The 16,663-nt window shown below is 43.8% G+C and overlaps 1 protein-coding gene across 3 annotated transcripts in view; it reads left to right on the top strand.

Annotated features, from left to right (window-relative positions):
• Nucleotides 1-16,663, top strand: part of LOC121554979 (GRAM domain-containing protein 4-like) — an 87,651-nt gene that overhangs the window by 58,994 nt on the left and 11,994 nt on the right. For all 3 annotated transcript variants that reach the window (XM_041868720.1, XM_041868721.1, XM_041868722.2), the window contains 6 exons: nt 9,356-9,476; nt 10,457-10,530; nt 13,919-14,063; nt 15,458-15,483; nt 15,606-15,697; nt 16,260-16,351. In XM_041868720.1, coding sequence (XP_041724654.1) covers nt 9,356-9,476; nt 10,457-10,530; nt 13,919-14,063; nt 15,458-15,483; nt 15,606-15,697; nt 16,260-16,351 — 550 coding nt within the window. The remainder of the gene's footprint in view (nt 1-9,355; nt 9,477-10,456; nt 10,531-13,918; nt 14,064-15,457; nt 15,484-15,605; nt 15,698-16,259; nt 16,352-16,663) is intronic.

Here is a 16,663-nt window from a genome sequence, read left to right on the forward strand (position 1 = left end):
GTGGATACAGTCACTGTTAGAAGTTATAACATTTACCATTATTGACAGTGAGAATGAATGGAGCTAGTCAAGTAACACTTGAGGCCTGGACAAATATACTTGACTCTGTAAAGAATAATCTCAGCTAAAGCCCAACCCATACAAATAAACAAACTATAAAGCCCAACATATTTAACATATATATTTTTTACTTTCTTTTCTTTCTGGCCCACAGTGAAGGGGTGGAATGGGGAGGTTGGATGTAAAAGCATCCTCGGTTGATGAGCAACCTTAGATGTTTAGAGGGGCCTGCTGATGACCTGCTGACGGGATGAAGAGTGACAGAGTGTAACTGGCTCTGCCTGATTACTCAAGCACATTCAATACCCATTACACAAGCATGGGGAGAGGGAGGGAGTCACAGGGGAAAGGCCTGTCTGTTATATTACCCAGCATGCTTCGCACTTATTACCTAGCCTGCTTCTCTGTCCTGTCAGCTGGTGTCTAATAGGGTTACAGGCATTCTTTGGCACTGAGCACGAGGTCACAACTAAGCTACTTATACCACACAGGGCTCTAGTCGAGACTAACTTTTTCCACAGGTGGCACTGGTGCTACTAACTTTTTCAGTTCATGGCACCAGCACATGATTTGATCGCACCAATTTTGACCTGACCGGTGTCCCATAACGTCAGCTCGGGGATTTGAACCAGCAGCCTTTCGGTTACTGGCCCAACGCTCTTTTTTTTTGGGGGGGGGTAGATCAGCTTAATATTGCAGATACTGGCCCAACGCTCTTAACTGTTACGCTATCTGCCGACCCTATAGTGACCTACCCTCCATACACATAATTATACTGAACAAAAATATAAACACAACATGTAAAGTGTTGGTCCCATCTTTCATGAGCTGAAAAAAAAAGATCCCAGAAATGTTCCATACGCACAAAAGGCTTATTTCTCTCAAATTGTGTGCACAAATGTGTTTACATCCCTGTTATTGAGCATTTCTCCTTTGCCAAGATAATCCATCCACCAGACAAGTGTGGCATATCAAGAAGCTGATTAAACCACATGATCATTACACAGGTGCACCTTGTGCTGAGGACCATAAAAGGCCACTCTAAAATGTGCAGTTTTGTCACACAACACAATGCCACAGATGTCTCAAGTTTTGAGGGAGCATGCAATTGGCATGCTGACTGCAGGAATGTCCACCAGAGCTGTTGTCAGATAATGTAATATTCATTTCTCTACCATAAGGTGCCTCCAATGCTGTTTTAGAGAATTTGGCAGTACGTCCAACCTGCCTTACAACTGCACACCACGTGTAACCATGCCAGCCCAGGACCTCCACATCTGGCTTCTTCACCTGCGGGGTCGTCTGAGACCAACCACCCGGACAGCTGATTAAACTGTGGGTTTGTACAACCTAAGAATTTCTGCACAAACTGTCAGAATTGTCTCAGGGAAGCTCATCTGCGTGCTCGTCGTCCTAACCAGGGTCTTGACCTGACTGCAGTCGGCGTCGTAACCGACTTCAGTGGGCAAATGTTCACCTTCAATGGCCACTGGCGTGCTGGAGAAGTGTGCTCTTCACAGATAAATCCCAGTTTCAACTGTACCGGGCAGACGTTGTGTGGGCGAGTGGTTTGCTGATGTCAATGTTGTGAATAGAGTGCCCCATGGTGGGGTTATCGTTTGGGAAGGCATAAGCTATGGACAATGAGAACAATTGCATTTTATCGATGGCAATTTGAAAGCACAGAGATACCGTGACGAGATTCTGAGGCCAATTGTTGTGCCATTCATCCGCCACCATCACCTCATGTTCCAGTTCCCACCAATATCCAGCAAGAGTAGTGGGACAACATGCCGCAATGAACAGCCTGATCAACTCTATGCGAAGGAGATGTCGCGCTGCATGAGGCAAATGGTGGTCACAACAGATGCTGACTGGTTTTCTGATCCATGCCCCTAACATTGTTTTAAGGTATCTGTATTCCCAGTCATTTCAATTGACTGATTTTCCTTATATGAGCTGTAACTCAGTACAATCTTTGAAATTGTGGCATTTGTATTTTAGTTAAGTTTACATTTTCCATTGATTGTTTGGAGGGAAATCTTTGCGCTATCTCAAAGGGTATTATTGTTTGCGATTTTTAAGTCACTTTACAGTTGTAGGGCCCTAAAAATACGTTTTTATCTTTTGATAATTTCAGTTTTCCAGGTTTATTTTTCCAACATTTAAAATTGAAAAACGAAACAAATTGGATGTTCGAAGTCCACAACAATGCTTAAACCACATCAGGAGACAACTTGAGGTCTGGGAACAATCTAAACAATTTGTGCGGGGGAGGGTGTAGTTGTCCTTTAATTCAATTGTGCGCCTTAGCAAGAGTCCGTTGTGTTTGGCTAGCTGTTTTTTTTTACTGTACAGTGTAGGCTACAAATGCCCCGCGATTGATACAAATCACCATGATATTATTCTGCCAGGTAGGCCTACTTTGCTGTCAACATTTTAATTGGGAAGGATTTTTGGAAAGCCTTTAGAAATGTTCATTCAAACAGAGCATAATAACTGAATTGCGCATCGTGAAGATTCAACCAAGACTTCGGACCCAACTTTTTCATACCTGGTCAGCATACCTATTGCTGTTTTGAATAAATCTTGATAATGAAAACCAAGCAAATTGTGAACCAACAACTAGCTAAAAAAAAATTCAGTGGCACCCTAGCGACCAATTCAAAATTGATGTCGCACTGCTAATGTGAGTGTTTTGGTTGCAGTTTTGAGCCATGCCACGCAAAACTAGCACACTGACACATATGCTTACATATACAGTTGTGGTCAAAAGTTTTGAATGACACAAGTATTGGTCTTCACAAAGTTCGCTGCTTCAGTGTTATGAGATTTTTTTTGTCAGATGTTACTATGGTATACTGAAGTATAATTACAAGCATTCCATAAGTGTCAAAGGCTTTTATTGACAATTACATTAAGTTTATGCAGAGTGTCAATATTTGCAGTGTTGACCCTTCTTTTTCAAGACCTCAGCAGTCCGCCCTGGCATGCTGTCAATTAACTTCTGGGCCACATCCTGACTGATGGCAGCCCATTCTTGCATAATCAATGCTTGGAGTTTGTCAGAATTTGTGGGTTTTTGTTTGTCAACCCGCCTCTTGAGGATCGACCACAAGTTCTCAATGGGATTAAGGTCTGGGGAGTTTCCTGACCATGGACCCAAAATGTCGATGTTTTGTTCCCCGAGCCACTTAATTATCACTTTTGCCTTATGGCAAGGTGCTCCTTCATGCTGGAAAAGGCATTGGTCGTCACCAAACTGTTCTTGATGGTTGGGAGAAGTTGCTCTCGGAGGATGTGTTGGTACCATTCTTTATTCATGGCTGTGTTCTTATGCAAAATTGTGAGTGAGCCCACTCCCTTGGCTGAGAAGCAACCCCACACATGAATGGTCTCAGGATGCTTTATTGTTGGCATGACACAGGACTGATGGTAGCGCTCACCTTGTCTTCTCCGGACAAGGTGTTTTCCGGATGCCCCAAACAACCGGAAAGGGGATTCATCAAAGAAAATGACTTTACCCCAGTCCACAGCAGTCCAATCCCTGTACCTTTTGCAGAATATCAGTCTGTCCCTGATGTATTTCCTGGAGAGAAGTGGCTTCTTTGCTGCCCTTCTTGACACCAGGCCATCCTCCAAAAGTCTTCGCCTCACTGTGCGTGCAGATGCACTCACACCTGCTTGCTGCCATTCCTGAGCAAGTACTGCACTGATGGTGCCCCGATCCCGCAGCTGAATCAACTTTAGGAGACAGTCCTGGCGCTTGCTAGACTTTCTTGGGCGCCCTGATGCCTTCTTCAACAATTGAACCGCTCTCCTTGAAGTTCTTGATGATCTGAAAAATGGTTGATTTAGGTGCAATCTTACTAGCAGCAATATCCTTGCCTGTGAAGCCCTTTTTTGCAAAGCAATGATGATGGCACGTGTTTCCTTGCAGGTAACCATGGTTAACAGAGGAAGAACAATGCTTTCAAGCACCACCCTCCTTTTAAAGCTTCCAGTCTGTTATTCTAACTCAATCAGCATGACAGAGTGATCTCCAGCCTTGTCCTCGTCAACACTCTCACCTGTGTTAACGAGAGAATCACTGACATGATGTCAGCTGGTCCTTTTGTGGCAGGGCTGAAATGCAGTGGAAATGTTTTTTGGGGATTACGTTCATTTTCATGGCAAAGAGGGACTTTGCAATTAATTGCAATTCATCTGATCACTCTTCATGACATTCTGGAGTATATGCAAATTGCCATCATCAAAACTGAGGCAGCAGGCTTCGTGAAAATTAATATTTGTGTCATTCTCAACTTTTGACCGACTGTACAAACACAGACATATGTTTACATAAATACAGTTTACAATCATGGTTACACATACAAACTGGGGTAGAGGTAAAACAAGGCAAACTTCCATTGTTAAAGTACTGTAGTAATTTGTATAATAAGCTGAGTTGTAGTAGCTACTATGTAAGAGAGCTTGTTTAGAGAGCCACTTATTCACTCACTGACTGGCAAGCCCCCATTCAGATACTCATGTAGTACTGGAGTATACACTATAGCTATAGCCAGGTGGTCCATTCTGTCTGTGCTTCAGCCAACTCTTCTTTGTGTTCATTCATACCAGACATGGTATGTGTAGGATGACAAGGCTTTAATTGTTTGCTACAACACATATGAGCTTCCACCCAGACTGGTCCTTTTATGCCAACACTGACGGAACACACTGACACAATGAGATATACCATTCTACCTGCCTGGAGGCCATCATTAACTGGATCGAGGGACAGAGAAAGGAAGTAAGAGATGGCGCAAAGGAGGGAGGAAGAGCGGTGAGGGGAATGGATGGGAGGAGAGACACAGCTCATATGTAGTCTGGGTTCTGTGTCCTAGAAATAGAATGGGTTCTATTTCTATGTTCTGTATCATCTCCAGCTTAGAGAGGGAATTCAGATACTCCGCTTGTGGCTGTGCTAGCAGGTAGGGGGTAGCATGGGGGACTGATAAATATTTGATAAGGGTTAACAGGTAGAAACGAGAGTGATGGAGAGAGACGGTGATGGAGAGAGAGAAGAGGAGTGTGACACTGCTGTGTTATAAATCTCCTATGGTAGATAATTAGGGAGATGGTGGTAGAGGAAACTGTCTGTGAATTATACATGTGGCCCTACAGGGGGGAGTAGTCTCTCTTTTTCTCTCTCTCAACCTCTTTCTCTCTTGCTCTCTTTTATTTCTGTCAACCTTTGTCTCTCCCCCCACTCTCTCTTTTATTTCTGTCAACCTTTGTCTCTCTCTCTCTCCCCCCCCACTCTCTCTCTTCTCTATACACACTCACCGGGTGGACAGACATCTATTGATACGTTTTCTGAATTTTCTTCTCTCACCTTCTCTGTTTGATTTTGACCCCTAGTGTCACAGTGCTGTTTTGGAGTCTGAGAGTGATCCTGGTGACAAGTCTGTCTAATCACACTGTACAGGCTAGCAGGGTTGATGTGTAAGGTTGCTTCAGTACAAAGTCGACTCAGAATAAGATGGTACGTTAGTAGCAGGACGTTTTCTTTGGAGCAGCACTATCCATGTTTAGGAGAAAGACTGATTGAAGGCTGTGTGGTAAAGTAACACCAATATCTATTTGGATGCGTGTAATGTGGTGTGTGTGTGTGCATTAATTTGTGTAGCATGAAGTCAACCACTGAGTTATGACTGGTGTGTGACAGGATATTATACCGTAGTAGTTGTATGGAGACGGGTAGTGATATGGTGTGGGTAGTCATTTAGAATGAATGTTAGTTCCACAGGCTGTTGAGCTGTGTTCCTTTTAGTAAGTACCGTGAGCCTACGCACAACAACCGACAGTGGTGTAGTGAAGGGTTAATGCTGTTTACACACCTTTTTATGTTTTGCGTAAGCTTTTAACCACCTTTTGCCCCAAAAAATGCATTGAAAATATAGGGAGTGTTACTTCACTCACAGTGAACGGCGATCAGCATTTACCCACCTATTTTTATCACGATAATACATTTGACAACAGTCACCTCAGCACTGATCTACGGTATGGCAGTGTTTACCGTACCATTCCTTACCATTTGTATAAGGGCAGTGGATCTACTCACTTAGCTCTGTTGCTCCCGACCAAAGAGTTTGGCTTCTATTGTTTTCAACTGACAACTCGGATACCAGATGGACTGGATCTTGCGGCCCTCATCCTTGTCTTCTCCTCCAGTGTTTTTCTTTGGGGACGGGTGGATCAGCTTTAATATAGAAAATAGATTGTGGCTACTATCAATGTAATTTTCTGCATAATTTCCAATCCCCCATATTTTTTTATTTTATATACAGTACCAGTCAAAAGTTTGGACACGCCTACTCATTCAAGGGTTTTTCTTTATTTTTTACTATTTTCTACATTGTAGAATAATACTGAAGACATCAAAACTATGAAATAACATACATGGAATCATGTAGTAACCAAGAAAGTGTTAAACAAATCAAAATACATTTTATATTTGAGATTCTTCAAAGTAGCCACCCTTTGCCTTGATGACAGCTTTGCACACTCTTGGCATTCTCTCAACCAGCTTCACCTGGAATGCTTTTCCAACAGTCTTGAAGGAGTTCCCATATATGCTGAGCACTTGTTGGCTGCTTTTCCTTCACTCTACGGCCAACTCATCCCAAACCATCTCAATTGGGTTGAGGTCGGGTGATTGGAGGCCAGGGTCATCTGATGCAGCACTCCATCACTCTCCTTCTTGGTCAAATAGCCCTTACACAGCCTGGAGGTGTGTTGGGTCATTTTCCTGTTGAAAAACAAATGATAGTCCCACTAAGCGCAAATCAGATGGCATGGCGTATCGCGGCAGAATGCTGTGGTAGCCATGCTGGTTAAGTGTGCCTTGAATTCTAAATAAATCACACGGCAGTGAGTGTTGCAACCGAGGACAGTGTTACTCAGCTGGTAGAGCACGGCGCTTGTAACACCAAGGTAGTGGGTTCGATCCCCGGGACCACCCATACACAAAAATGTATGCACGCATGACTGTAAGTCGCTTTGGATAAAAGCGTCTGCTAAATGGCATATTACATTACATTATTACGACAGACTATTTTTTCGCGCGTCAGCACGAAACTCCAGAAAATCACATTGTATGATTTTTAAGTAATTAATTTGCATTTTATTGCATGACATAAGTATTTGATACATCAGAAAAGCATAACTTAATATTTGGTACAGAAACCTTTGTTTGCAATTACAGAGATCATACGTTTCCTGTAGGTCTTGACCAGGTTTGCACACACTGCAGCAGGGATTTTGGCCCACTCCTCCATACAGACCTTCTCCAGATCCTTCAGGTTTCGGGGCAATACGGACTTTCAGCTCCCTCCAAAGATGTTCTATTGGGTTCAGGTCTGGAGACTGGCTAGGCCACTCCAGGACCTTGAGATGCTTCTTACGGAGCCACTCCTTAGTTGCCCTGGCTCTGTGTTTCGGGTCGTTGTCATGCTGGAAGACCCAGCCACGACCCATCTTCAATGCTCTTACTGAAGGAAGGAGGTTGTTGGCCAAGATCTCGCGATACATGGCCCCATCCATCCTCCCCTCAATACGGTGCAGTCGTCCTGTCCCCTTTGCAGAAAAGCATCCCCAAAGAATGATGTTTCCACCTCCATGCATCACGGTTGGGATGGTGTTCTTGGGGTTGTACTTATCCTTCTTCTTCCTCCAAACACGGCGAGTGGAGTTTAGACCAAAAAGCTCTATTTTTGTCTCATCAGACCACATGATCTTCTCCCATTCCTCCTCTGGATCATCCAGATGGTCATTGGCAAACTTCAGACGGGCCTGGACATGCGCTGGCTTGAGCAGGGGGACCTTGCGTGCGCTGCAGGATATTAATCCATGACGGCGTAGTGTGTTACTAATGGTTTTCTTTGAGACTGTGGTCCCAGCTCTCTTCAGGTCATTGACCAGGTCCTGCCGTGTAGTTCTGGGCTGATCCCTCACCTTCCTCATGATCATTGATGCCCCACGAGGTGAGATCTTGCATGGAGCCCCAGACCGAGGGTGATTGACCGTCATCTTGAACTTCTTCCATTTTCTAATAATTGCGCCAACAGTTGTTGCCTTCTCACCAAGCTGCTTGCCTATTGTCCTGTAGCCCATCCCAGCCTTGTGCAGGTCTACAATTCTATCCCTGATGTCCATACACAGCTCTCTGGTCTTGGCCATTGTGGAGAGGTTGGAGTCTGTTTGATTGAGTGTGTGGACAAGTGTCTTTTATACAGGTAACGAGTTCAAACAGGTGCAGTTAATACAGGTAATGAGTGGAGAACAGGAGTGCTTCTTAAAGAAAAACTAACAGGTCTGTGAGAGCCGGAATTCTTACTGGTTGGTAGGTGATCAAATACTTATGTCATGCAATAAAATGCAAATTAATTACTTAAAAAGTTTTGAATCCAGTGTATCAGTTTATGTGCCATGTTCATAAACCATGTGCCTCCAGTCTTTTTGTGAGGTTGCGAGAGGAGCTGCCCTCTCTCTTCCATTATTCAAGAGACTCTGTGGTTGTGTGTGGAGGGACAAAAGGTGAGCAGGAACACAGGGCCGAGCTCAGGCATGAGGCTGAGAGGAAGCATGGTCTGCCCAGTCACCTGATGACGCCGGACACTACTGGAGCCAGCCAGGCGAGGAGAGATACTGGATAGGGGAGGGAGGGAAGGAGGGATGGAAAGAGGTCAGTAAGAAAATGAGAGGGTGAGAGAGACAGAAAGAGAAAGCGAGAAGGAAAAGAGAGGAAATTAGCAAGCGAGAAAGAAAGGGGGGACATTAGTGAAACAATTACCAGTGTCCTCTCGTCTGTCAGGTATGTATTGTGACTAGTGACCAGCCTCTTAGCACCTGGGTCACTCTGAAACCTCCATGGCTTGGCTCAGGGTACAGGGCAGAGCAGTGAAGGGAGCCAAGTAGGACAAGGTAAGAGGATCACGGTCTCATCCCGTGATTATCCTTCTGTACTGCGGTCTGCAGGGGTTGAACTGTAATCACAGCTCAGAAGCTACCAGAATAACACTGTTATTATTCTGAAATGACCCCTTCTAAAGATGTGACAATGTGATCCAGATCGTCTCAAAGGTTTTGTCTTTTTCATTTTTTTGACCAGATTTTGAACAAATGGAAATTGTATTCTGGAATATATTTCTCTGTCTGTATGTGGATTAACAAAGGAGGTAATCAAATGTGATAATAATAATCATCATCATGATAATACCAGTCATTAATGTGTTGTGTTTGTGTTTTTCAGAAGAAGAATTGAGGAAGCTACGAGAGGAAACCAATGTGGAGAAGCTAAAGGAAGAGCTGGAGAGAGAGAGAGGGAAGAGGCTCGATCTCGAACTGAGGATGAACGAGGTGCTAAAATCCAGGTGGGTGATGGAGAGAGCGAGGGGAACATAATGTGTCATCTCATTCTCTAAGTGTTGCTCACTTAGTTAGTCACGTTTCGCTCTCGCTTGCTCTCTCTGTCTCGGTTTCTGTGTGTGTGTGCTGCCTTCAGTGCTGCAACCCTCCACCTCCTCCACTCCCTGCATGCCATCCTACCTACCCCAGTAAGTTGTCCTTCGGTGGGGTGGATCACCCTGGGCTGCAGCAGGTATAAATAGCTGCCCCTGCAGCTTGGTTGGCACATGGCAGGGAATTCCTCAAGGACCTGTGCGTGTGTGCTCGCTGTAGTGTTTGTGTATGTGTCACAACCAGGTCACGCGCTTCTATATCAGAGCACAGAGCATGACGCAGCATTTAGTTAGTCTTGGGATGATCACTTCTGTGTCATTTGGCACTCGATTAACTGTTAAATTAAAATTCCACCCCAAAACTATATTTTATTTGTTTCATTAGTCCATTGTTGATATAGTCCCAACATGTTTTGCATGTCAGCCATCAAGTTTTCAAGATATATAACTTTCAAAATACAGAAATGCAGCCTGTATGATACCAGCTGAATTTCTGTATTTTGAAAGTTATATATCTTGATTGCTGACATGCACAATATTTTTGGAACTATATAACCAATGGACTAATGAAACAAATACCAAAATATATTTTTGGGGTGGAATTTTCCATTAAGTAAAGCCTCTGGTTCACCCAGTCCACTTAGAATGGATTTCAGTGGCGTTTTAGCTCCTGCCAAAAGGACATTCCACCATGTCTCCTTGGCCTTACAGTAAGGTCCACAAGGGCATAGAGGGGGGCATGAAGACACATTACACATCAAATAGCCAAAATTATAGAGGGCATAAAGCCCATGAAGGGTATACTTGAATGTTTGTTTACATAGTGTTGCAAAGACTCACTCTTTTTCTGTATTTCTCCTCTCCTCTTTTTCTATACTTCTTTCTTCTATCAGGTTGGAAGACTCGCCGCCACAGCCTGCCCGTAAACCCCCGTCTCCAACGCCTGCTGCCAATGGCAAAGACACAGGTAAGCAAGACAGAAAGTGGACTATGGTGGAACACCTACAGTGGGGAAAAAAATTATTTAGTCAGCCACCAATTGTGCAAGTTCTCCCACTTAAAAAGATGAGAGGCCTGTAATTTTCATCATATGTACACGTCAACTATGACAGACAAAAAAAATTATGGTGGAAAATAAGTATTTGGTCAATAACAAAAGTTTCTCAATACTTTGTTATATACCCTTTGTTGGCAATGACACAGGTCAAACGTTTTCTGTAAGTCTTTACAAGGTTTTCACACACTGTTGCTGGTATTTTGGTATTTTGGCCCATTCCTCCATGCAGATCTCCTCTAGAGCAGTGATGTTTTGGGGCTGTCGCTGGGCAACACAGACTTTCAACTCCCTCCAAAGATTTTCTATGGGGTTGAGATCTGGAGACTGGCTAGGCCACTCCAGGACCTTGAAATGCTTCTTACGAAGCCACTCCTTCGTTGCCCGGGCGGTGTGTTTGGGATCATTATCATGCTGATGCATGACATTGTCATGCCACGTTTCATCTTCAATGCCCTTGCTGATGGAAGGAGGTTTTCACTCAAAATCTCACGATACATGGCCCCATTCATTCTTTCCTTTACACGGATCAGTCGTCCTGGTCCCTTTGCAGAAAAACAGCCCCAAAGCATGATGTTTCCACCCCCATGTTTCACAGTAGGTATGGTGTTCTTTGGATGCAACTCAGCATTCTTTGTCCTCCAAACACGACGAGTTGAGTTTTTACCAAAAAGTTCTATTTTGGTTTCATCTGACCATATGACATTCTCCCAATCCTCTTCTGGATCATCCAAATGCACTCTAGCAAACTTCAGATGGGCCTGGACATGTACTGGCTTAAGCAGGGGGACACGTCTGGCACTGCAGGATTTGAGTCCCTGGCGGCGTAGTGTGTTACTGATGGTAGGCTTTGTTACTTTGGTCCCAGCTCTCTGCAGGTCATTCACTAGGTCCCCCCGTGTGGTTCTGGGATTTTTGCTCACCGTTCTTGTGATCATTTTGACCCCACGGGGTGAGATCTTGCGTGGAGCCCCAGATCGAGGGAGATTATCAGTGGTCTTGTATGTCTTCCATTTCCTAATAATTGCTCCCACAGTTGATTTCTTCAAACCAAGCTGCTTACCTATTGCAGATTCAGTCTTCCCAGCCTGGTGCAGGTCTACAATTTTGTTTCTGGTGTCCTTTGACAGCTCTTTGGTCTTGGCCATAGTGGAGTGTGGAGTTTGGAGTGTGACTGTTTGAGGTTGTGGACAGGTGTCTTTTATACTGGTAACGAGTGGAGGACAGAGGAGCCTCTTAAAGAAGAAGTTACAGGTCTGTGAGAGCCAGAAATCTTGCTTGTTTGTAGGTGACCAAATACTTATTTTCCACCAAATTTGCAAATAAATTCATTAAAAATCCCACAATTTGATTTTCTGGATTTTCTTTTCTCAATTTGTCTGTCATAGTTGACGTGTACCTATGATGAAAATTACAGGCCTCTCATCTCTTTTTAAGTGGGAGAACTTGCACAATTGGTGGCTGACTAAATACTTTTTTTCCCCACTGTATGACTGCTGATAGTATACAAAAACTGCCCCTACCTTTACTATTTATGGAATTGAATAGACCAGATTGATACTGCTCACACCTATCCCAGTCCTTCAGATCTGCAAAGACTGGAAAAGTATATGAGACAATCTGTAGAAAAGTCACTTAAATCAGATGCCAATTTCAGTATTTAACGAGCCAAGCTTTCAAGCTTTGGGTCAGAAGAAACCTTTGTCAGAAACAGCAGTAACTCCTATAGATCAGTGAAATAAAAGGGTTTGTAGGGCCACAGGGCAGCCAGGGACTGAGAGACTGTGGGAAGGCATCCAGGAGTCAGGTTGAAGCCAGTGGGAGTCCAGTGGGGCTGCAGAGCTGACGGGAATGGAAAAGGACAGGCGATAGATCAGGGGGAGGGACTGACGTTTGCTCTGACTCTATAGGGACTGGGATATGTGGATGTTTTACAGTGGGAGTGTGTAGGGAAGACTATTCTTGGAAGACTGTAATAACCCTGTGTGTGTGTGTTGGGGGGGGGGATTCAGGATGATGGAGAATCTATTTTCTCCATGGGGGATTTAACATATTGACACACACTCACACTTACAAAGTGTGCTACCGAGTGGCGCAGTGGTCTAAGGCATCTGTGCTTGAGGCGTCACTACAGACCCCCCTGGTTCGATTTCAGGCTGTATCACAACCGGCCTTGATTGGGAGTCCCGTAGGGCGGCGCACAATTGGCCCAGCGTTGTCCAGATTTGGCCGGTGTAGGCCGTCATTGTAAATAAGAATTTGTTCTTAACTGACTTGCCTAGTTAAATAAAGGGAAAATAAAAATAAAAAATAAACAAAGGGACTTGTCCTGAATCTCTTGAGACAATGCAGAATACACATACACACAACTCTAACTTTGATGAAGAAAAGGTATTCTCATATCAAACAATTGCTTCAAAAACGATCTCTGTTTCCCCTCACACACAGTTTCCCCAATCATTTTAAAACTCTAACCCAACAGTAAGGACAGGCAGCTTTAATAGCAGTGTTCAGTGCAAAACACATTCTGGGTGCTGAACATCCTCATTACCAGATATATTTTAGTGTGTGTGGGAGGCTGGAAGAAAGACACTGTTTGTGTGCGTGGGACGGAAGAGAGGAGCTGTAGAAGTATCTCTTTGTAAAATCAAAAATCTTGATCATTCTTTGAGGGTTCCAGAACAAGTTGTTCGTCTAGTAGCTTCAGGTGCTGGTGAAACTGGCAAGGGGGTTATTTTAGGAAATGGGCTAGGTTTGATCTAGGCCAGACAGGCCCACGGTGTTAGTTAGAGCAGCCTCTCCAAATGTAGAATGTGTGTATGTGCACGTACATGAATTTGTGTTTCTGTAAGACACACACGAGGAGCTCAGTGTGTAATTTAGGTTAATGGGTCTTTGGTATTAACTCTAAATTAAACCAGCTTCTTAACTGGGAGATCTACAGACCTATATATCCTTCTCTACCGGTCTTCATTTCAATAAACAATTTCAGGTAGTTATAGAAGTTGCCCTTAGATATAGATCTAGGAACAGAAATACCAAACCGACAAGGAGGCAACTTCATTGTACTCATTATAAACCTGTGCTGCCTATAACCTCTCTTCCGGTCACTCTCTCTTTCTCTCTCTCTCCCTCTTTCTGTCTTTTGAATGTATATTTATTTATAGTCAGTAACAAGACAAAAGAACAAACATGAGTCCTCTTCCAAGTATACAATAACATAAAACACCCACACACAAGAAAATAAGCCTAATGACAACATGACCTGACCTTCAACTCTGTACCAACTCTGCCTCTCCAGACAAAGACAAGCCGCTGCAGGGGGAGACCCTGTACTTGCGGGCGTGGAGGTGGCTCTACGACAGGGTGGGGGTCTACATAGAAGACTTCCGCTTCGTCCCAGAGGAGAACACTGTGGAGGCTGAGGAACCACTAAGTGCTAAAAGGTACATTGTTGTATTCCTGGGATGGGTTGTCAAAACCATAGAAATACAATAGAATGAATGGTCCACCCATCATGGAATATTGGTTTAAATGGGAATGTCTGTTCTTGTAATCTTATTTCTATGTACTAAAAGGTGAGTACTGAACTAAGTGGTGAAAACATCAGTCACATTGAGAGGCTGTGTTGTAGTAGTCAATATCTAAACATTGTGTATTTGTTGCACCCCACATGGCGAGTACGCTACCACTCACAGAAACAGTAGTAGTCGTTTACCTAACCTTAACGGTAGTGATGTGAATTCTATACAGACACGTTCTGTATACGTTGCACATCACTGCATGAGCAACATGACCAGGGTGATTTTCAGTAGGAAGAATACTATTTTAAAACGGATTGAAACCATGTAACACTCAAAGAAACATAGTGTGGTGTACAGACTTCTGATTGGCTGGTAGGCCCTGCCTGTCTGGGCTAATAGGAGGTCCTGTAAGGGAGATTGGCCACAGGGAGTGAATATAGTGTCTGTGCCCTCTGGTGGTGGCTTGACCACACTACAACTCCCAGCAGCCATTGACTGAGGCTATAGACATTGCCCTCGGGCACTGACTAGGATCAGCTTCACTATCCCCCAATTCTAACCTTAACCATTAGGGGGTAAGCTCCTCACTGATCTTAGATCAGTGTCTAGATGCAACTCATATGTCATGCTCCTCTTTACTCCACTTTAAGCTAGCTGGGTTCAGTCTAGGACTTGGCTCATTTTGCTGCTAAGCACTGATCAGATTGTATAGGGCTTACTCATCCTTCAGGTCATGGGCTGCTGTGACCTTAGGCAGGAGAGTAACCACATACACGTACACAGTTTGAAGTGCACACAGATTGGATGAAAGTTGGCAGCACAGGTAGAAAGCTCTAGAAAGAAAGGAAGTATTGTAGCTGACCTTGAGGACAGAACGGAGAGAACAGAGAGACATAGATTGAGCTCTTCATTCTTTCCTCTCCTCCTCGCTTCTGTGTGACTCATACACCGAATGATCAGTGGGGCGGCAGGTAGCTTAGTGGTTAAGAGCGCTGTGCCGGTAACCGAAAGGTCGCTGGTTCTAATCCCCGAGCCGACTAGGTGAAAAATCTGTCGATGTGCCCTTGAGCAAGGCACTTAACCCTAATTGCTCCTGTAAGTCGCTCTGGATAAGAGCGTCTGCTAAATGACTAAAATGTAAATGTAAATGTTGAGGTGTTGCCACCTCCGCTAGCAAGTGCACACTGCACAGGAACATTTCGCTTTTTTAGTAGATGTTTTCGAGAATTCTGTTCCCCCACTGTGTGGTGTCTGTGTAAAGTGCATGCAAAAGTTCCTGTTGTAACATCTACCATTGAATGTCCCTCTCTCTCCAGGCTAACAGAAAACATGAGGCGACTCAGTGAGTATTTATATATTAATACCCACTCAGAATAGTCATACCTTCTGCCATTGATCTACTGTTGTTGTCAGATATTGTTGTGATGTGACAATAAGTTGATGACTGATTTTGTATTTTTCCAGAGCGAGGAGCCAGACCTGTCACTAACTTCATGAGGAACCTCTCAGCCTTATCCAACTGGCACTCAGTGTACACCTCAGCTATTTCCTTCATAGTGAGTACAACTGCTCCTATCTGTCTTTTTAAAGGGATATGCAAGTCATGTCCAAATCATCTAGAAGTAACTTCATTGAGCTACACACTTAATTTGAGAAACTTTAGGATGATTTGGACATGAAGCGCGAAAAATGCTAATATCGGTACCATTGACTTGCGTTGGAGTTGTGCCACAAATGTAAAAAGTTAGCATTTGGAACAGGGCCAGGTAAACAAAACCAAAGCATGGATTGCTGTCATACCATGTCCATAGACAGCTTACAGGGTAAGGAAACTAATATGTAACTTGGATGAACCATCTTTAGTGAGCTGTCCTGAATGAGTTTGACTACTGTATACATGATCTCAAGACTTTGACACATGCTATTCTATAGAGCTAGACATTGACCAAATGTCTAAACTAATGTTTCTCTTCAAGTTCCTCTCATTCGATGTCCCACTATATTCAGTAGTGCTTGTCATTTGGAAGACTTGTATATTAAATCTGATTGTGAGAAAAAGGATGTAGGCTAAGTACTGTATGAAATGATGAATGTAATTTGTATTTCCTCCTGTCTCAGATCTACATGAACGCTGCGTGGCACGGCTGGGCCATCCCAATGTTCCTCTTCTTGGCCATCCTGAGGCTCTCCTTGAATTACCTCATTGCTAAGTAAGACATGTGTACTGCACATACACAAATTCATATTACATTAGTTACATTAAATGTTACTTATTAGCCATCCTGAGGCTCTCCTTGAATTACCTTATCGCTAAGTAAGACATTCATACTGCACATACACACACCTATTCATATTGATATTACATTTAATTTGTCATTTATTGATGATGCAGAGTGATGCAACTACACTGAACCAGAGTATGTGGAGCGGAGCTGGAGTGAGGAGCGGAGCGTGCCCAATTTGACTGGAGCGTGGAGCGAAATTCCCAAAGGCTGGAGCGTCGGCCTTCTCGCCCACTCCAA

This window comes from Coregonus clupeaformis, chromosome 40 (genome assembly GCF_020615455.1).
Source record: "Coregonus clupeaformis isolate EN_2021a chromosome 40, ASM2061545v1, whole genome shotgun sequence".
Taxonomy (NCBI): Eukaryota; Metazoa; Chordata; class Actinopteri; order Salmoniformes; family Salmonidae; genus Coregonus; species Coregonus clupeaformis.